At 47.7% G+C, this 22,977-nt stretch overlaps 1 protein-coding gene across 2 annotated transcripts in view; it reads left to right on the forward strand.

Annotated features, from left to right (window-relative positions):
* Window positions 1–20,313, forward strand: part of LOC106747898 (ankyrin repeat and SAM domain-containing protein 1A-like) — a 55,839-nt gene extending 35,526 nt beyond the window's left edge. For both annotated transcript variants that reach the window (XM_014625896.1, XM_014625897.1), the window contains 7 exons: window positions 12,070–12,390; window positions 12,658–12,785; window positions 12,856–13,233; window positions 16,178–16,489; window positions 17,874–18,032; window positions 18,148–18,285; window positions 18,417–20,313. In XM_014625896.1, coding sequence (XP_014481382.1) covers window positions 12,070–12,390; window positions 12,658–12,785; window positions 12,856–13,233; window positions 16,178–16,489; window positions 17,874–18,032; window positions 18,148–18,285; window positions 18,417–19,010 — 2,030 coding nt within the window. In that variant the 3' untranslated portion in view covers window positions 19,011–20,313. The remainder of the gene's footprint in view (window positions 1–12,069; window positions 12,391–12,657; window positions 12,786–12,855; window positions 13,234–16,177; window positions 16,490–17,873; window positions 18,033–18,147; window positions 18,286–18,416) is intronic.
* The last annotated feature ends 2,664 nt before the right edge of the window (window positions 20,314–22,977 follow it).

The raw sequence follows: 22,977 nt of genomic DNA on the forward strand, positions 1-22,977 counted from the left end.
TGAAGGAACACGTGACCGGTTAGAGTCTAACTCTTGAATTGCTTACGTTGAAAAATTATGTTGGCATAATGAGCCACACGTATACAACAAATTACGGTAGGATTATTATTCCACCGGACGTTACGAAAGGTCATCCTTCATTAGTTACGTTCACTCGTTATTGGCAGTTCCATAAATCACGCGGCGCTGCGCACTTTGCCATTAGCGACGCTTTCCATTCGGCAACGACCGTTGAACCGGCGATCGCGCTTCGCCTTCGATTGACTACGTAAAACTCCGCATTTATTGCTCAACGATTAATTTAGATGGTTCCACAACGATGGGCGCAATTAAGCGGCTTGTTCCCGAAAAAGGGCACGCGGGTAACAGGGACGTTTTGAGAACGACGGATTTAAACGTTTGAAATGCCGTGTTTATTCCCGGTAAAAATATATCGCGATATATGCATGCGTTTAGTAACTGGGAGAAAGATTGTTCGAGGATAAAATTATATGTGACAGTTGGAAAATGGATTTACATAATTAACCGCTTTCCCGCATTTCTCCGAATGAGTTTATGAAAAGAATATCGCTAGTACTAAGATGTTCCCTATTCCTTCCCCACTCGATTTTGTACTCAATTTTCGTATCGTAGGTTAAAGTATTCGCCAATCTGATTACAAATATAAATGTCCGAAGGTGTAGCCATTTGTCGTTCCGAAGAAAATGGACTCCAGAGATTTCAATCCCGACAGACGGCGATTATTTCATCTGTCAGGATTGAAACTTTTCGAGTCCATTTTCTTTGCAATGGTGAATAGCTACATCTTAAGACATATATATATATATATATATATATTTGTAATTAGGTTGGCGAGTATTTTAATCTGATATTAAAATTGGTCACAAAATCGAGTGGGAGAAAAATTCTGGGAGAATATTATCTATGGATATTTAGCCTTTCCTGAAAACATTTTTTTTCGTACAACAAAAGTGGAAACAAATTAGTTAAATATCGCTCTACGCAAGTTTATCTCGACCGATTAGGGTTATTTTCGACGGTGTCGAAAGCCGGTGAATTCGACGATCCGGCGTGCACGACGTCGTCATTACCGTGCGAGCCCGTATCGCGCGTTTACGCGGTAACAGTGACTCGACTTTAGAAAAGAAAAGAGAATTACTTCGCCCCGTTTATTTCCCGCCAGCCGTTTGACGCACAGCGACGCGTGTACGCGCGACTGTATATGCGTATACGCGTGTGTCTGTGCGAGCCGCATTATGACATCACGCAGGAATGTGTGGATCGCGGGATGTGACTCACGCGATACCGAGTCGCATCGTTCTTTTGGTGGTTTAATACTCCGGTTCGATACGAACTTGTCGCGTCGACGACTCCATCGATTAATCCGGCGGCGTACATACTCGCGGTAGTTGACGGTGATAAGTGGACGTACAGAACGATCATAGTCGTCGAACGGCCGTTGGGAAAGAGTCACCTCGTCGTGGTGACCTTAATCGGCGATTAGCCAATCGGTAATTGGATCGTTTCTTGTAAAATTTCTCGTTTCTTTTTTTTCACACACCGTCGATACGATCCGACGTGAGCGGTGATTTCGCAAAGTACGCAGTGTGCATACACTGACACGTCACAATAAGGATAACGTCCACGGGATGAATTCTTATCGCGCGACAACGTCGCCGAGCCTCTCTCCGGTCTGGTGTGGTACGTGTGACCGGTCTTGTTGAGAAAATGAGCATTCGTCTGAGACTTAATTGCGGTGGGAAAGTCTCTCCCGCGCCGTACGGTGTGTTTGTGCGCGCGCGCGCGCAATGCGTGGCATTTTGATGCGTGTCACACGCATTTCATCGAGTTCAGAACGCGGTTAGTCATGACCTCCGGGAAGTCTCGGTAGAAAAGCCAATTAATGAACTCGTCGGACGCCCCGGCACCGGTTTGTCGCGCGTGAGATAACGCGCTCTATTGTGCGCGCAATGTAGCGCTACGGCAAAGAACGTCGTCGACCGGCGTCGCGGAGAGGTGCGCCTCTCCTCATTGTGTCGGGGAAATTAGCATAGAAACCGAACGTCGAACGGGACACGTGCTGTCAGAATTTCGAACAAGTCGGAGAAGTGTGCGAGACGCCGCGACGATGGGATACACCGCGGTAATTAGACGTCCGTGAACCGCGCGTGCTTCATCCGGCGACGTCGCTTTCGCCTTTTTCCCTATTCGGATTCATTATCATGACAATGATCGGTCAGCTGGGACTGAGGCCTCCGCCATCTGCAATCGACGCTTCGATGGTATTCACCGCGTCTATGTCACTCGGTTCTTCTCGCCAGGTTCGTGTCACGGTTCCCGAGATCCCCCTTAAAACCAGCCTGACTGCGAATAAAACTTAACATCGTTAAACTCGTCCGCGGAATCTCGCGCGGCTCGAAACGCGGGCCTAAGTAGAATACGAACCGACACCTCTTCGATTCTTCTGTATATTACTTTCCGCGGATTTCAAATTGAAATATTTCGCTGACGGGAGGTAGGGAGAAAGGAAAGGTAGACTGAGAGAGAAAGAGAAAGAGAGAGAGAGAGAGAGAGATAGTAAGGAGGAGGGGACGATTCGTGCGTGAAAGCGCGGAGGAATGTGAAATCACGGTTACTGTCGCTGGCATGCCAATTATGCGTACGGACGGAGATACCTTGTAATCGCACGCGAGCGCGCTGGAAAACAGTAGCTTTCAGCTTTAAGCCGACCACCAGCGGCTCGGCATCACAGCCGGATGGCCGCCGAATCTTTTTTCCTCCCCTGTTATTTTTCTTTTTTTTTTTTTCAAAAATACAAAGGGGTACGGGCACGGCTAACCGAATCCGACACAATCGAATGTTTCGTTTCGGTACGTCACGTTCGCGATGCGGACGTACCTCAGGAAGGCAGGTCATGTCCGTCGAACGTCGATGGACTGGTCGATGGAAGTCCCGGTGAGAGGAGAGCCCTTTCCGGAGCTTTAAACCGTGACAGTCGTGCAGTCAGTTTCACGTAGGCCGCTCAAAGAGATCTATTTTTATTTGCGAATTTGTGCGGCGGAACTCTATCGTGTTTCCCCGCGAGAACGTTTCTCTCCATGAAACTATTCCACCGTGGCAGGTAGATCACTACACCGCTTCCGTATCTCTCTGTAAACTTATCATCGTTACGAACTTATCGTCATTCCTATCGTCACACCGTGATGATAATAGCGAAGTCGGAGATTTTTGGTAAGAAATATTCGCTCCGCGGCTTTCGTTCGAAATATCTCGATAAACTGACCGCCAAACCAGATTATACCGGTTGATGTTCAGGAAAAGACGCAAATCGTCAACAAGTCCTAATTATATCATCTATTATCCTTGTCTCTACCAAACGCGAAATCAAGACGAATGACGATACAAATAGACTCGTGACTCCTGCCGGAAAGCAACCATCGTGAACAAACGAATGACCTCCTTTTTTATCCGCAAATTTTTATTCTCTTCCTCTCTTTTCTCACGTTCCTTCGTTACGTAACTGACGTAACGTTCGTGGTCTATGCAAAAATAAATTTCTCGTGCAACTTGCGCCGCGCGTTGGTACGCATCCGAAGAAAAGGTGGACGATCGAGCTCCGGTTGGCAGGATGGTAGGTAGACCAGGTTGAAAAGGTCCTCCACCCCAGCAGCATCGGTGGTCCAACGAGCGGCATAATTCGGCCCGGGGTCCCGGATAGTGATAGTCCCATCTCTGAGGTCATCTTTCCATGCTGCTAACGCGCTGGGCCGTCCACCGACACGACCATCACGATCGCTCCCTCGGTCTCACACATGCACGACATCGCGCGCGCGCGCTCTTTCTCTCTCCTTCTCTCTGTCTCGTTTTTTCTTTTTCAGTTTCCTCTCGTCCCTCTCTTTCTCTCGCACGCGCGTATTATTGTCGGGCGGGAGTGCGGGTGGCGAGGACCGAGGTCCGTTCTCTCCTCCTTCCCCGTCGCCTTTTACACCACCACCACCGCTACCAGCGCGACCACCTCCTTCCTCCTCGTGGACCTAACACGTTCGAATTAGTCGTCTCGTTAACCAGACTCGTGGCGCACCGAGGAGTCCGACGCGTACATCGCTTGACCGATTCTCTCTCGCCGTACGAGCTCCGCGAACGTGCTCCGAAAGTTTACGCGAGTTTGCTTATCGTCGCGCGTCCAATCATCGATGTCTCCTTCTCTCCGACCGAGTGCACCGTGGAAACAAAGTAATCTCTTTGCGAAATCCCTCGCGATCGGAGACTCGAGATCTCCCCCCTCACGGTAATCTTATCGTTCTTTGACCCGTATCCGACTGTGCTGGGACGTGTCGATCGCCGGCCGCGATACGACCTTGAGTAGGTAGGCCCGCTTGACCCCGGTCGACCTTTGGCGAATCAAGTGGTGTACCTGCTGACGTTTCCGATCGGGAAGACGTCGACCCGAGGCGGAGTCCGCGCGCTCCCACGTCTTTGCTCGCGCTAACCGAATACCGGTTGAACTGGAGCAAAGTCTCCGAGGCGGATGATACCGTCGCCGGTCCAACTTGGCCGACGCTCGCCCGTGAGCCCCGGAACGAACTTTCGGCCGGAATCCCGCGGAATCCCACCTGGAATCCTGCGGCCGATTCGTAAGCGGCGCCTTGCTCACGTGCTCCAGCGCGGCGCGGTGGGAGGAACGATCTCGTGATAGCTCGAGCGATCGAGCGTGCTCGGACGATCGTTTTCTCAGTGTCGCGTGTTCCTCGGCGACGATCGATCGGACACAGGTGGATCGTGCGCCACGAGGCGTGTCGTCGTCGTCTCGGAGAACTATCGAACTGTTGCCGGACGGTCGTTTCGCCCGTTGGTCGGAGTGAGAGCATTCCGAGGGACGTGCGTGTTCCGCGGAGAGAGCAAGAGACGCGCGATGAGGTCTACTTGGAGCGAAAGAGAAATGAAACGGGGAGGAAGAGGCGGACGACATTGAGGGACGCGGGACGAGGAAGGGACATCGGAGTAGCATCTGCGATAGGGGGGAGACGGTGGACTTTTGCGTCCGTGGGTATGTGTTCTCTCTCTCTCTCTCTCTCTCTCTCTATGTGTGCATATGCCCGAGTCGTGCGTGCGCGCGTCGCACGTGTGTGTGTGTGTGTGTGCACAAGTGCGTGTACCTGCTGTCATGCCACGTGCACTCTCGTAGGAAACCTGCGTGTCCGAAGTTCCTGGCGTGCCTCGCAAAAAAGCGCGATACTTGTTGCTCGTTACGTTGCTTGATGTTATAATAGCTTGTCCTCGACAATTGCGTCACGAGAGGCCGAGTAAGAGGAGTGGGGGAGCGTTTTTTTTTAGCTTGCACCTGTCCGAGATGTCAGGCTTTTGCGGCGGGCGATAGTAGCTGGAAAAACGCGAGCGAATCGAATGTACGGAGTGTAACGTGTTTGACGCTCGCACGGTGGTATTGTTGTTACTTTCCTGCGCGGGAACATCTTTGCGATTCTCTTATTGGTATCTCGGATGCGCGAATGCGACGCGCGATCTAGTTTCACTTGATTTCACTACGACGAATTGTTCCGATTCTATTTAGAGATCCGAGCGCGCGTTCGTCTCTCTCTCTCTCTCTCTCTCTCTCTGCTCCTTATATGGGAAATGTGGACATATAAAAAAAGGAGAAAGGTACACAAAGAGAGCCTTACGTAGAGCGAAACAGGTTTTTGCCGCGCTTATTCAGCCTATTAGTTTTGAGAAGGTGTTATTAAAAACGTACCTCAGAACTCTCTTTTTAAATTCATCGGCCAAATTATACGCGTCGTTTCACCACTTTGCAAGTCGGTCCCGCGCCGCGCTCGCAACGTCGCTTTTCGCATTTCTTATGGGATTTCCAACCGATTCTCCCGTCGGAGAGAGATCCCGGTTTATCGATCTCGCGACTGATCGCTCTAACGGCCGAGCTGTGTATATATATAACAAGGGACTTTCGCCGAGTGTTATTCGCCCCGTTTATTTTGAACTCGCGATTCTGTTATTCTTAGACGGCGTTCTATCTTTACTTCTGGCACACACGTCTTGCCGTAAGTAAGTGTTACGTTATAATATCGGCTATATGAGTGTAGAGTAGACGCACACACGTGATATCGAGAACAAACGCATTATGTCACGGCAAAAGCACGGGGGCATGTTCTATTTTTCGCTTATTAACCGATCCATTATGTGGCGAATGGTAAAAATCACGCGATATTTCTGCGCGATATTTCAACTAGACGATATAACCCCGCGCATTTTCACGGTTGGACAAAAATATTTTCCCAGGCGTATATGACAAGAGTTATTGTTTTAAAATTCTGCTTTCACTGCTTAATGAATACGATGTAAAATAATGCTGCCGTGTAGATTGTGTGTATATATGCGTATAAAAACTAAAGTTGGGTACGACTCGTGAATAAAACGAGTTCTCCCCCCCTCTCTCTCTCTCTCTATCTCTCTTTCTCTTCGTATTAGCTAAAACTACAGATTGAGCTAATTAACTGACAATTGATGAATCCAATGACTCAGTCCCTCAGATTATACGTTCACTCTATGAATTAATATGAAATACACGGGAATAAAAGTATGATGTTCTTTTTCCATCTTCAACGCGAGATTCGATGATATAAAGTTAATGCCTGTGAAAGTAGTCGCACGTGAAACGTGCGTATTAAACGAATTATCTAGGTTCGAATTATCTGGATTGTCTAAAATCGATTTCACGAGACTTCTACCATGAATAATCGAGCAGCGCGCAACATCAGAACGGAAACCGCCGAAGGTTTTCCAGCCGAACCCACATCAATCGCGGGCATAATTCTCATTCGGCTCTCGTCCGCTTTAGCATTAGCACTTTCCTATAACGAAGGTCTTCCACGAAGTGAATTTGCGTGTTACGTTCGTTTCAATGTCAATAGCAGCATCGGCCATCGACGGCACAGCTGAAAAGATCGCGCGACTAATTAGCGATTACCGTGTAATCGGCGGTGAACACGCGGAAAACCGATACGGCAATCGGCCGCGACACGCCTCTTGTTTGATGCAGATAACGATTATCTTCGAGAGATAATCCGCAGAGCGAGCCAGCCAGACGAGGAGGAGTTACGAAACGCGAGCGTGCATACGGTTTGCTTTGGGAATGATAATAATTGAACGAGAATCTATCGAGAGACGATCTTTCTTAATATTTTTCAATAGAAGAGAATTCAAGATACCCGTCTCAAGAGGCTGCCATTTAGATACACTTTATCGATTGAAGTACGCTGGATGAGCGCGCGATACTTCGTTGGCGGTAAAGCGTGAGAAAGCTGTGCCGCGGAATTATGAAATAATATCCACCGCGGTAATAATTTTCAACGCGGAACTCTTTCATATTGTATTCGCCGGCGATATGTAAGGTCGGTAATTATCCGCCGCAACCGTTATCGCTCGCGCCGATCGCGGCTTCTACCGTACGAACAATTCCACGCGAGCTGCAACTCGTCCAAGAATTCATCGCACCTACGGCCAATTGAATTTAATTGATCTTACGTGGATTTAATTCGACTGGAACGACGAATGCAGTTCGCGGCGTACGGCAACGGCGAGCATTAACGCATCAATCGGGTTCTCGGTATCTTCGTGATCACGGAGTAAGGAGAACGGTAGTAACATCACAGAGTCTTTGTTACTTAATAAGATGGAACAAGTCGTTGGCAGATAATACGGCAGTGGGATTGGATGAGGGCTGAAGTAATTTATGGATGATCGCCGCGGCGTCTGGCGATCCGTGGAGAGTTTCATTCGTGATCGAGCAACGTCGAAACTTGCGTGTCCGAAATAAACTTCCTCGTGAACGTAGAGCTGCGTTTGATCTCTCGACGAGATGATATTGTCGAAACTATTAATTAAAACATATATATATATATATATACACGTGTAAAATAATATTTTGTAGATATCAATAATATAACCGTGTGAATATTAATTTATATATTAATATAAACATCATTTACATATAGGGTCCTAGAATAATCGTATGCGGAATACATTGAGAGATTCTTGGTACCAAACGAAGTAGCTTTTCGTTTACCGAAATTCCATTCGAACGATTGTTTTTAAATGACATCTATTCAAAATTATCGAATTAGTGTACTAGATTGCGCGTAAGGCACGCACTTTGTAAAACAACGAAAAAATATCACGTGAGTCGTGTAGGCTGTTTTTCTTTTATCTTTCTAAACATTTTTTGTTACGCAGCTAAGCATAATATTTGAATTGACCTTTATTTTTTTGAATATAATTTATTTGTATAAATAATTTACATAAATAATTTACATAAATAATATTCTGTTGGTTTTTTTTTCAAGACCACAAATATTTAAAAAATGTTGAAATACAATTCGTGTAAAAATTACTTGTTGTTTAAGCATATTACTTTATTTGTTTATTTATCGTTCTTTCAATGGCATCGCTAAAATACTCTTTTGTATCAAATAAGTTTCATTCAAAATAGCGCTAAATTCAGATAGTATTTATTTGATATGAATGAATTTCTTACCGATATCACTAAAAGAACGACTATAAATAATAATGTAACATGCTTAAATGACGCACAAATAATTTTTTCACAAAGTATTGTTCCAACAATTTAAAAAAAAATATTTGTGGCCTTGAAAAGAATCGATGGAATATAATTTATACACATTATTTAATGAATTATTTAATCAATTTTATTCAAAATTGCGGTAAATCCAGATACATATAGTTGCATAATAAAATTTTTTGTGAGGGAGAAAAAACAGTCTACATGGCTTTCGTGATATTTCGTAGTTCTGCTTTTGACTCACGCGCAACCTAGTTAATTCGATAAATTTAAATAGCTTTTATTTAAAAACTATCATTTGAACGACATTTTGATAAGGGGCCATTCAACAATTATGTTAATATATGCTAAATTTTGGCATTCCCCTCCCCCCCCTCTCATTATAATTTCATCACAAATATTTGTTTCTTTCCGATATTACATGGCATGTGGAATTATTTTCTTTTTCCGGCCGATATATAGAATTAAAAAAATAGCTTATAACTATATTATGGCTATATAATAATTATTAGACTGCACGCTACTATCTTTTCCTAAAATACAAATAATTTTCAGGCATATAATAAACAAATTAATTACTTTATTATATAATTGATATAATTGATATTGGATTAATTACTTTATTATATAATTATATAATTATATAATTTGACTAATAAAAGTCGCGTTTTTAAAGAACAGATACCTAAAAATTAAAATTTCGATTATTAACACAAAACCATGTCAAAACTTGAAAATTTGCATCAAATGTAACCAAAATATGTAACTAAATTGTAACCATAATACCAAAATATGTTTATTAACAGGTTTTCTAATTATTATGTAAGCAATACGTCATCAAATAAATCACGAATGCAAACGTGTGGATAACCACGCATATCCACATTTGAAGTTATGTCATCTAATGTGACGTTTTATGACCTTTACTCACGCAAGCTAATAGACCCCCTTCTTCTTTGCGATGTGACGTAATTGTTGAATGGCTCCTGTACGAAAAATGTTTTCATTCGGTACCAAGAATCTCCCGGTGTATCCCGCGTGCGGTATCCTGGGATACTCTATATATCAATTTATATAACAGTAATTGTACATAATAATTTACATATTATTGGCAGAGTTTGTTTTCTTATCAATAGAAGGACACGCCGTTGACATTCGCGCTTGGTGAGCGAGAAAGATCGATTCCCAGGAAATTTCCGTGAAATTGAAGTAGATTCGCGGCACTTCGCGACTCCCGGCAAACACTGTTCCTCGCGGGCAGTCCGATGTTTATCTTCGGCTTTCACAATCCACCATCCGGCGGCTCGCGGCGTAAGACCGAACGGGTTTATTGCGGATTTTAATAACTCCACCGCGAGGCCGATCCACTTGCGCGGCGGTAGGGGGACAGATTTGAAAAATGTAACGGCGCATCGTTTACGAGCCGCTTGTAACGGTCGTACATTTTTAATATCCACTGAAATCCGGCCGGTCTCTTTCTTCCGCGGGGTTCCGGAACTCACGCGGCACACGCACTTATTTACGCAAGGATTGCTTTAACGTTTACGGCCCGCGAGGATCGCGGGATCGCCCGCGGAATCGTCCTCTCGCTTTAATGGACCGCACGGGGACCTCGGCGGCGGAGAAGGAGAAGTCAAGATGAGCGGAAGTTACGCGCTTCTCTAATAGAGGGGCGAGATTAATGATCTCGACGGAGATACCGAGAGATTCACGCGCATTAAAATGTTGCGAAATGCAGAGTTGAGTTTGATCGACGGTGGCCGTCCGGCTTAATTAGCTGAAAAATCACTATAGTTTCCGCAACTTTCCGCCTTCGTGACGTGAAAACGATCGCACGATCCGCACTGAATTCGCCGACGTGTCGAACCTCCCTCGAGGGAGATTCGGTCGCCGCTTTTCGCCAAGTCGGACGGTTAAGTTTTATCTGGTGTCGGCTAAAGGCCGGAGCAAGTGCAACGGCGGACGGGGAAGACGAGGATTTATGTAGTAATTTATGTATGTGACTTGAATAACTGCCTACATAATATAACGCGGCTGGCTGGAGAACGGCGGTAAGCAGGCGACGCTCTCCGCGATGGAGCTTTAATTAAAATTACGTACGTTTGCCTCTCGTAACGCGCGCACACGTTACTCTCTCTCTCTCTCTCTCTCTCTCTTTCCCTCGCCTCTTCGCTTCTGTTTAATATTTTTATGAGCTTTTCATTATGGTCGCGCGTGTTTGCGCTCCCTGCGGCGGAAGAGGAGGAGGGATACACGGCGTCTTTGAAAGAACATCCGCGGCTTCCACTTAAATTGCTCCTTTTTCTTTCCTTCACCGTGCCGCCGGTGAATCCTCATTTGCGGAATTCGTACGAGGGAATTTCTATCGCACTCTCGTGGGACGCCGATTGTCGCGAACAACGAATCGTCCTTGAAGGGCCCGCGAGGCAGAGCCTCTAACAAGCGCCTCTTTTACGCGGGATGCCGTGGCGCCGTGATAAATGAGCGAAGGGCCGAGATAAAAGAACGAGAGAAAAGGAGGAAATCGGGGAAATTACTTGCACTTGCGCGACGCGAAGGAATGCGGCGTCTGAGTACCTGAGGGGGAAATTACGACGAGAGCTACGGGATCGTATGTTGAATATTTTTACTTTGAAGGGAAAGAAAGAGAGAGAGAGAGAGAGAGAGGTTGCGAATATTCCCCTCCTCCTCCCGCGATCGACACACCGGAAACTACGTATAGACAAATATGCGAAGTTCCTTTTTTGCCTCCTCGACGCCTTTTCACTCGGGAATCGGAGGTCTCCTTACACGAGGGACACGGTGTAGTCTTACGAGCACACTCGATGTTACCCGGTCGCTAATTCAAAATCGCAAAGCCCGCCGTTAAGAGCGTCGGCGTAATTGCTTAACGATCGCGGTGTCACGAGACAGTCTTGATTGCCTTCCGGGGGCTAATTCCCATTGGGGGGCATCGAACAATGACGAATCTGCAATGAATATTCAACGCATCTGTAAATCCGCCGGTTTGCTGCATATGCATTATGAGGAAACCGCCAGGTAGTCGATATGTCTGCGCTTGAGAGCTGTCGAAATTGCGGGATGGAGGGAGAGCGAGCGAGAGCTAGTCACTAGTCAGCGCAAACTTTGAAGTATGCCAATTCGACTCGAAGATTTTCGCAAGAATCGCGCGAGTCGATCAAATTCGTCGTTCGCTTGTGCGAGACTTGTAAAAACATACGAAAGAAAACACAATTGCGTAATAACGTGAGCGTGAAATCTCCCGGTGCCGGTTAGGATATTGCAACGACTCTGGCAAATGTACTCTTTCATTTTATCCGACACACATACATCCGAAGCAACACAGACATTGAATAGACATTAAGATCGTAGACCTCTAAGAGCACTGTATGAAGATGCACATGCGAACGAGCGATATCGTATCAGATCGTGGGAAAGGAGAGCGGTTGCGTGATAGTAATCTGTCGGCGTGCCAATAGGTTTGTTAAAGGGTTCCGTCACGGCTGAACGGCCGCGTACTTTGCGCCGCTTGCGGAACGTCTACGGTCAGACCGCATGCGGGATGGGGACCGGCGGCGGCGACGGCGGGGGTGGAGATCGTCTCGAGGACGGCGAGGTCGCCTTTCGGCTTGCCGACCGGGATCGCGACAGGGACGAGAAGTCCCTCAGCATAATGAGTCCCTTCGACGAGCAGGAGGAATGGGCGAAGATCTCGGAGATCATGGCGTCATTCGGAACTGGCCTCGTGCGAGAGTCGGTCTTCGTCAGTGAGCTCGAGAAAGAATTCCAAACGAGGCTAGGTAATCTCTAATCGCCGCGAAACACCGGTCTTATCCGTTTCCATCGATCCCGCGCGATTTCCTGATCTATCCCCGCTTCCCCGATCGTCGGATCGACGCACTCGCGGACTCCTGATTCGCGCGGCAAGATTGAGCGTTGCCGTTTTCCCCGGTCGCGTACCAACCACCGTAATTTCTCGCCCTCGAGCTTTCCACTTTGATCTCTCCTTCCCGGAGCACGCACCGACGGGCCGGAGGAAAATATCTATTCCATTTTCTACGTCTCAGGTTTGAGTTCAGACACTAGCAGCAGCCCGATCGTCTCCACGTCCGTGGGCCAGTGGCTGTCCAGCTTAGGCCTGGCGGATTACGAGTCGCTCTTTATCAACTACGGCTTCGACGATCTCGAGTTCATAGTGAGTAGGCGCACAGAGCACACCGTGATCGGCACGCACGAGGAAAAACGTATTAATTGGACGCTTGCAGAACGGCGTGTTGGACGAGTCGGATCTGCGTGACATGGGCATTACCAGCGATCAGGAACGGACGGTGATCGCGGACGCGGTCGGCTTGCTGAACAAACGAGTGGAAAAGCGTGGCGGCGGTCACGGGCAATCGGTGGAGGAGTGGCTGAAGAGCATTCACTTGGAAAATTACGCGGAGACGTTCAGGAAGCATCTGTACACCGACATGGATCGGGTGAAACGGGTGTGGGAGGTCGAGCTGGCGGCAGTACTGGAGATCCAGAAGCCGGCGCATCGCAAGCGTATCCTCGCGTCCGTCAGCGGGCCGAATGTGCGCGCCCAAACTCGAAACGGGGCCGGGCCGAACTTGGAGGACTTGAATAAGGATCTTAACACACTGGTAAGTCTGAGATCGACCCGCTTTTCGCGGCTGTTGCCACGCGAGACCGGAGAACTCGCCCCGTCGTGTTTCTGCAATCTCACAGACGGAAGAAGAAATTCGGTTTGTGTAACGGATTTTCCGCCATCCGCGACCAGACGCTAACTCGGTCGCGGGGACGGAAAGATTCCTGCTGGAGATTTCTATTTAATCAATTGTTCGTAGTTATCTCAGTTATTTCAGCCGAGTTTCGAGGGGACGCCATGCTTGAGAACTTTGTCGGTAGAATACTGATTTTTTTCCCTGCAAAGTTTACGTTTTGTTAATTGCACGGGATTGCAAATGCCTTTCACGATGTGAAAGGATGCGTGAAAATGAATCGGGGCATTGCTTAGTGTGTGGTAAAAATGATTTAATATTTCTTAATACAAACATCTCCAGCTACCAGTTAACGTAAATATTTACCTGAATATTTGCCTTACAGAAATCCCGCAATTTATACCGAATCAATCAATAAGTGTTCAAATCAGAAAAATACTAAAGGACACTTTTATACCGTTTCAGTGAAATTTAGAAGTTTGAAAAGAGAGGAAGAGCTTGCAGAAAAAATTGTTATATATCTTGGCTAGACTTTCCGTTAGATATGGTGAAGTAGAGTAGCATACATTCATCGTATTTATATTTATGTCGCACTTATATGTGCGAGAAATACAAAAAAGTAGCGTGATCGTGTTAACGTCTATGTAACATAACATTTTGAGAATCGCTTCTATGTTATCGACGCTTATCGAATTCGTCATCGGCGTTGGCATCCTCTTCAAGCAGCCGAATATTCAGACGATCGCATCCGATTGCGATAACAGAGATTATTATTTTCCGCATCTGAATTTTCGTCCGATTTCTGTTCAGTTATAGAAACAGAGAATTCTTTTTCCGTGCAAGCGTGCACTCGAAGCGATCTCTCGAACATACTAATTCTTCGCGTTTTTTCTTACATAAATATTCCCAAACGCGAACGTGACATGAACGTATAACCATTACTTTCCTAATGTTCAGCGCTTTATAATAAAAGTCACCAAACAATTTGACGACGAAAGTTGGCAGTTTGAGGATAAAAATTACCAATTCGATCCCTGCTAATTCAGGGACTCTGTAGGATCGGAATGGGAACAAACGCGAGAGTGAAATTGAATTGATTCGCATTTTGATCAGTTACGCCGCACGAGATTCGACGCCTCGCGAATTGAGATGTCGAAAGGACCGACGAACGAGAATAATACGTTCAATGGGGATGTCTGACGAGGGCTGGCGCACTTTGCTGGCGAGGGTAACTCGCACCAGCGACGTTAGTCGGGGTCGGACGACACGCTGTGGCAAGCTCGATCGCATCCTACGCGCGTTTCGCCCGATCGCGTCGTAATCTAAATATCGTGGCTAATTGGAGGCTCGGCATTGTGATCCGGGCGCGCGTACATGTGTTCTCTCGGCGAGATCGCTCGAGCGCCTCTCGATGCTTTTTGTTCGGATGCCTCTCACCGTGTCAGGCGTCGATAAGTACATCTCGCGCTGCTCGCTCTTCGTCCCACCGGCCGTGTCCTCTTAATTAGCTCATTAAATCCCGTAAACGTCTCCGGCGAGCGGATTCAGCCGGTTCGCGTCATCCTCGCGCTCGATAATCCTGACAAATTGGTCTCTTCTGCCTTCCTATAACGGCCTCTCCCTCCCCCTTGATTTTTCGCAGCTATCGGACCCGACGAACCGTAGTTTGACGCCGGCACACTCTCGCTCATAGTAACGCCCGCGGATTTTCGTTGTAGCCTATACGCGCCAACACCCGAATTTTACGTGCTTTTGCCTCCCTGTCTCTCTGACCCTCTCTATTTCTCCTCCTCTCTCTCTCTCTCTTTCTCTTTTCAACTCTATCTCTCTGTTCCTCTCGCGCTTCCATTTCACCTCCCTTTCGTACGAGTCTTCTGCAATTTTGTCGATGGTGATACCCGGAATTATATGCAGAAGCCAGATGGAGCGAACGATTCGGGTTGTAATCCGAATTCGAGTGTCGCGCCCGTCCGGCTCGAATCCAATTTGTTTGCAATACCTGAAATATCGTGACTATCGACGCTACATGATGCGCGTTTTGGCATAGCCGGTAAAAGGTTTCTTTTTGGTGTAGTGTGCGGACGCATGTGGATGCGCGGTTTACAACGCAATGCGTTTACGAAGGTAATTGCACGCCGCACAAAGTAAACTCCGGGACGAATTCGACTTGGTAATATGTCGTATAAAAGTTCGCGTAGTGCAATATTTTTTTTTCTTCTCTTTTTTTTTTTTTTACATCGCGTATGTCCGAGTGTTTTGTTAAAGCCGGTTGGCACGACCGATTCTTGTCACGATAAAGCTATGAAAAAATATCTGTCAGAGAAATTGCAACCTCGGGGCAGATATAGCAGTTTCTGTGCAGAATTGCACGGAAATTCGAATTTATCTGCAAGAGATAGATAGATAGATAGAGAGAAAGAACGAGAGAGAGAGAGAGAGAGAGAGAGAGGGAGGAAAGCGCGACGAAGACAGAGTGCGAAAAAACGCAACTTCGCTTTGGTACACAACTCTTTTGGCGAAACGTTTGCACAGAGAGCGGAGGATAAATTTTGCGAACAATCTAAATATCCTGCGCAATAATAAAAAAATTTTCCAAGAGTTTTCCATACGTTTTCCTGCACTTCGAAATAGAAAAAAACAAAGACAGAAGGACATTTATCGTCACTTACCGTGCGATTTCTACGTTATTTGCGCTGTTATCCACGCTTAAAAAGCACGAAGGGATTACGTCGAATTCGGCGAGCGAGCGACCCAAACCGCGGAGTTATTTTCCGACTATGAATTCGGGATTGCCAGTTCGGGTCGTCGGCTCCGGGCGGGAGGGGGCGGCCCGCTCTAAAATCTAGTCGCGCCGTTATTTCCGTAGAAGACGAACATACAGCAGCTGAAGGAGGAGATACAGGAGAAATTGCCGGAAGCAACGGCGGACGGTAACGGAGGCACGTCGATAACCGGAACGAATTCGACGGCCACGGGCACATTAAGGCACCGCAAAAACAGACCGGCGCCCCAGCCACCCCAGCGACCTAGTTCGCATAATGGGGCGATCTCGGCGCCGGAGCAGCTCGAGATCAGGGCTCCGTCCGAGCTGCTGTTCGGGGTGCCATCCACCCTCAAAACGCAATGGAGGCATCAACCGAAGACTCTAGTCACCGGCTGCGTCACGTACGTCGCCAACGTAAGTGTGCCCTCCGCCACTTCCCGGCTAAGTCTACCTATCGCCCTGCATCTTCGACGAACCTCCCCGCCGCTTTCTATTTTCTCGAAGCGTCGCCCACGGCTCGACGGGAGCGCCAGCAGGGCCGCGATCGAGCTCGATAACGCGTCGTGTATCGTATTCCGGTATTTCGAGCCTTTCTTTTCCGCGATTATTATTAATTAACTCTCTAACGGCAAGGTGGATTTTCAACGTGTCCGGGAAAGTGAGGTCAGATCCGACCCCATGCTGTTTTATTCATTTGTTGTGTAATCAATGCAGAAAATAACTAAAAGGAGCAAATAACATGAAATGTTCCCTAAGAAGAGAAGTGGCGCGTACATCCGGCCTCACCCTTATCGTTAGAGGATTAAATGAGTAACCCTGTTTCATTTGTTCGATGCAACTCTCTCGATGCGCGATGAAGTGTGGGCAGTCACGAAAAGATTCCTGAGTCGAAACCTTAGTCCTTCTTTAAATCTAATTTAGTTCTACATTAGATCTCCAAAGATTTTTTTATTTTACTTCTTTGACGCTATAAATGGGGAAATTATTGTCGTTTCCTTCACTGGTAGACAATAGCACTGAAATTTAGGCACTGGAAATCTCAACTCCCATTTGTGGTATTAAAGGGGCATTTATTGCTACAAATAGGAACTTACTTTCGTTTCCTCTCGTTGAAAACGTAATATGTAGAATTGAAAATTTCGACTCGAGTCGTTACGCTTTTTTTTCGATGAGCTTCGCAACGCACCTCGTATTTGATAGAAAAATGTGTCTTCTGAGAATGAGTAAAAAAATAAATTCTCTTATTAGACACGGGGTGCGTTTTTAAACTGATAAAAAAAAAGGTGTTGCAACCTTCTTGTGACTGGTCATACGTAAGGGTCGCGAGATGCCTCGCTCGAGAGATGTCTTGATCACGTCGCTGAAAGATCAGAGAGGCTGGCATTTCGACGAACGTGTAAGTTTGCAGGATAATTTTACCCATCTCTCGCGCTACTCCGTTAATTATGTACGACGGGGAAAATTATGACGCTCGTTAAATCGGGGTCCTCAAGGTCAACGCCGCGATAACACTTAATTCACGGTTTACGGTAATAGGCTTCGTGCGGCAGATTGCCCTGTCTCTATTGACCCGTTAATTTCTCGGAATATTCCGATCTGTAAAGGAGTTCCACTACGTTCCGAGTGGTTTAACGAAATAACATAGCTCGCGTGTCTCTCGATCTCCTTCCCGCGACCGATAATCTCGCGCAATTCCGGTCGAATCTCCCGTCCTCGTCTATGTCGACCCACGCCGGTGTTTTATCTCGGTTTTTCTTCCCGAAGAGAAAAAAACTCTTTCTGTTTCTAAATAATACAGTATCTGGGCTCCACCGTCGTGAAGGAATTACGCGGCACCGAGTCGACGAAAAAGTCGATACAGAAGCTGAAGAAGACCTTTCGAGAGCCCAGAGTCACCCCTGACATTACCCTGGCGATCTCTTATCGTGGCGTTCGTTTTCTCAACGCGCTGACTAACGTAAGCCTCCTTTCTTTCTCCCGCGGAAAATGCGCTCACGTTAAAGAAACGAGAGCGCAGAGAGAGACACGCTTTTAATCGCTTGTTCTCCTTTCACATCCGATGCACCTGACAGGAGCCGATTTGCGAGCACGAAATCCGCAACATCCATTGCGCCTGCCAAGACGCCGACGATCTCACTCACTTCGCGTACATCACGAAGGATCACGCCAGTCGCACGCACTTTTGCCACGTGTTTTGCGTGCCAACGATGGTAAATATGAATTTCGCGGAGAAGTCGCTCGAGCGTGCCTCTGCGGGGTGGCTCTGCGCGTTCTCCACGCTTCTTAGCAGTTTCTAATCGAGACGCCTCAGCCGTGCGCCCGTCATTTACCTACGTTACAGGATCAAGCGACGGAGGTCATCCTGACTTTGGGCCAAGCCTTCGAGGTGGCATATCAGATGGCATTGAGGGACAAGCTCGGCGGCCACGCGATTCGCTCTCAGTCCGCGAATCAACTAACAACGCTCACCGGCTCGTCGAAATCGACGGCGCCCGGCAAGATGCCTCCCGTGTCTCCCGATTCCGCGTCCGATCCCACCCGGGACACGGATCATATCCAGACTCTCAATTCGTGCGCGAATCCCAAGGCGAAATCGCGATCGAAGTCCATACCCAATCCGAATCTCCATTCCGTTAATCCGGGGCAGGACGGTAACTCCAGTTCCAGCTCGGCGACCACCGGGAACTGCAATCCGAGCTCGAATGCCGCCTCGAGCCCCGGCACGAACTCGATCATCAGCTCCAACTCGAACAGCACCACTAATCAGACCACTAAGCCCTTGGTCACCCACGGCCGTTCTCATTCCGTCAACGACATCAAGGTAAACGGTAATCAATTGAAGTTAGCACCGGCGCCGGTGGACGACATCGGTATCGGGGTGAAGGACATGAAGCCCGGTTCCAGGGCCCCGATCGCCCTGTCCGAGGAGCTGTAAGCCGCTTGAAATGCATGAAATTGCGACGCATAATCGCCCAGCGTTCCGTTCTGACAGGGGACGCGATGCTGCTTCCGCGACCCGCTCGAGACGAAATTTTGTGACTCGTCGGCTCTTCGAGATCTCGCAGAAGCCGACCGGTTCCCCGTTACTCACGGAATTCGCGCGATTTCTGAGACCGACACCGGTCTCACGGATACATGGAGGATAGTTTCTCGGCTGACCAATGCGGTGGAGTAAAGAAAGGAGAAGTCAAAAAGAAACGACCAGAAATTGCTAATAGCACGGTTCCTTGACGCGTGAGGAGAAATGAAAAATCTTTTTATCCACTTTTATCCGTCTGAATTCGATCGATCACATTACCGGTGCGTAAAATTAGCATAGAGCGTACGCGCACGCATATTCGTCTTCGCGAAAGCCGAGAGATACTCGTGACTCAGCTGTTACGAGTGATTTAACGAATGACCTCGCGTACAGGACCGTCGAGGACGACGACGACGACGAAGGTAAGTAGCGTCTCTCGTCGAAGGGCCCTCCGTGCCCTCGATCTTCGAGTTGACAGTCGACAGATTTCGCGACGTGTCGGCACTACGGATCCGCATATACGAGCCACGCTACGCTCAAAGTGCGTGACTCCGGCCAGGGTGATATGTATCGAGGCAACTAATCGATCGTACACGCTTTCGACGAATGACGAGACGACACGTTTAGGTCTCTTTCTTCCTCACGGCGCCTCGTCAATGTATAAGCAGTATTACCGCGTCATTTTAATAGCAACCGGGAGCGAGCGCACGAGACGCGGAACGCTCGCCGCGAAACCGCCGTAATAATTCGCCGCATTCGTCCGATTCTCAAACGCGCAGCTGCGATCCGGCCGGTCGGTTCTCGCGCGTCCGTTCGTTCGTCGTCCTTTTTATTTCTCGCGAGAACGTTACGCGCGCGGTACACGCGCGTTGATATTTTCACCTGCGGACCACGGAGGCCGAGGAAGAAGCGCGAGAAGAGGAGAAGGCGCGACGCGCTGATAAGCGCACACAAGAGATGCTCAATATCGATCCCTCGCAAACGATATCGGCGACCAACGAACTCGTTGTACGTCTCTCCCCGCGTCTTTCCCGATCCCCTCCCCCCTCCCCCCCTCAAGTTCCGATTTCGCGTTGCCGCGACGTTACTTCGATGTTTTAATTCTTCAAGACTGAGGGACTTTATCTCGTTTTGTATTTCGCGTTTTTTATATAATGTATATTATATATAGAGAAGGAGAAAAGAGCAGGTGGATCTTTCTTTCTCCCTCTTTCTCTCATTCTCTCTCTCTCTCTCTCTCTCTCTGTCTGTCTCTCTCTCTCTCTCTCTCTCTCTCTCTCTCTCTCTCGAGGAAAGAGGGGGATCCTGATAATCTATTTACTCGGCGGACCCGCATGGAGAAAAAAATTTTGCTACAACGGCAAATTGTTCGTTAATATAGCGAGAGCGAAAAAATTGGTTTCGACCAGCAGAAGGATTTGTCAAGGGTATTAATTGATATTTGTTGGATATATGCGACAGCGAAATAATTTGGTTAGGCCGACTAAATTTTATCGCTGTCGCAACGATGTTTTCCGCTGCTGCGACAGCAAAATTATTTCTTCCGTGTAAGAAATGTTTCCGTTGTTGTCGTGTTAACCAACAATTCGCTGCTCCAGCAAAACTTGTTTTCTCCGTGCGAGTCGAAATTTTGGCCCTACGTTAAGTCCACGTTAGTTTTACATTAAATCTCCCAGTGGAGGAAATAACTCACCATTTGCAGCATAAAGAGGGCCATCAAAGGATGGCGCTATTAGTGCTCCCTACAAAGAGAATGTAGATCTTCCGGGGGAAGAGGAGGGAATAAAAAAATTCCATATTAAGTCTCCGGGTGGAGGAAACGGAAGTAACTTCCTATTTGTAGCGTGAAACGAACGCAATAAAGGACCTCGGAAGACTCAATGTAGAACTAAATGGGCTTAACGTAGAATTAAAATCTCGACTCGGGAGGCACGCGCGAACCTAGGCAGACCAGGCCGCACATCTATCGAGTTCCGTTTTATTCGAGTACTGCTGCTGCCCGCGTTGAGAAACGAGAAACACGGGAAAAACATTCTCGCGAGCTTGTCACGATCGATCGCACCGATTCGGAGTGTCGCTCGCGCACCGAATCTAATTAGCGAAGAACGCGGTCGGCTAATTTTCTCCCTCCTCATTTGTATAACTAGATACACACGATCCAGAGAGAGGTTTAAGGAATCGGCGGGTGGGACGGTATGTCAGTAATTTAAATCCCGTCGTTTCGCAAAGTGCCAGCCGAAGGTCATGGCGTTGTACCGACATGACGCTGGCGAGCCGACTGTTGACGGGAACATTGTTACATTCTCTGTAGGACGTGCGGGCCTAAGAACCTGGGTCGGTTATATCCTCCGTGATAAAACCTGCTTGACTGTATCTGTAATTTATCTCGTGCGATCGACGACGGATATAACGAAGAGAAGCTACAGCGAAAGGAAACTGCATAGACTTAGCGATACACGCCCTCTTTGTACGTTTCTTTCCCTCGTCTGAAAAACCAAAGAGAAGCATCAATACAAGTATGTAAATATGCGTACGCGTGCATATATGCATGACCACAGATTAACACGCGTACGCACACACTCTTACGCGGACGGAAGATCAAGCGGAGCTTAAGGACGATCGAGAGAGCCATCCGAGAGAGGGGAGGATGAACCGACAAAAACTGCCAAAACGATACACCACGGATCACCTCGGTAGCTATATACGCACACTTTGTATTTATCACGGTTTACAACGGTATTTAGCTCATTATTATTACAAGATTAACCGGATCAAGATTGTCCGGGGAGATCCAGCCGTGGGCGCTTCGACGGCGTTTCCCTTCTTCGCGAGGCACTACCTAAGTATTCAACGCATTCGATGTACTCTCATGTAGCAGCTATGTTTAGTCAGTAGTATTGGTAGGGAGCATGTTCTATCGATGTGTCGACATTTAACGATATGATACATAGAGGAGAGACGAGAAGGAGACCGGAGCAGGTACGTAGAAGCGCGTGCTCCTCGTAATCGATGATCGCGCGTTCACCTTTTCGTTCTCGCGGAAATCCGGCGACAAAAAAGGGCCGGGAGAAATCCGCGTGTTCGCGGCAAATTCGCGCGATCGAGAAAACAGTGCCAACGCGCGACGCCCGCTCGATTCGATCTCTTGTCTTTCGCGAGAGGAGATGTCGCAAAAGCAGAGGCGACAACCGACACGGCGCGATGTGACGGCGGTCGGTTTTTGCATTCTCCGACCGTAACTCTTGTATGCCGACGACTGACGCGCGTCCTCCGGTGATCTTACCGTATCCCACGCGATGTACCGCCGGGAGCACTACGTACAAGGTAGAGATATTAATAGGAATGTATAAAAAGCTGCGTTAATGGCGTGAATTGTACTACCTAATACTTGGATATTACGAGACCGGCGAGCACTTTTTCCGACCGGCGGTCTTTTTAATCCTCGCCTCTATCCTTTCTTTCACGCGCGCGTCGTCATCGGTGCGATTCACCCGAAAGACAAACCTCCCCGAGGGAGGCCGAGATCGATATCGACTCTTCGTCGCGGTATCGCGCGCGTACTATACGGCTTTTCGAGGGAGGACACGCGCAAAACACAAAAGATTAATTCTCGGACCAAGCAAGAACGCGGAAACATTTTGCTCGTTCCGGATGTTCGTCGTTGGGATATCCAGGCGCGGTGCCGCGCTCATCACATTGTTTATCTTTTTTTTTCTTCGCGAAGGCGTGGATGAAGTTTAACCGTGTGCCCCGTTGGTACCGATAGCGGCATCCGATTCGTGCTGTCGATATCATATACGATTTTTAGAGTACGTATATATACTTATATATTTGTACATGTATATATATATATATATATATATATATATATATATATATATAT

This window comes from Dinoponera quadriceps, unplaced genomic scaffold (genome assembly GCF_001313825.1).
Source record: "Dinoponera quadriceps isolate SergipeBrazil2010 unplaced genomic scaffold, ASM131382v1 scaffold2551, whole genome shotgun sequence".
NCBI classification, from domain to species: Eukaryota; Metazoa; Arthropoda; class Insecta; order Hymenoptera; family Formicidae; genus Dinoponera; species Dinoponera quadriceps.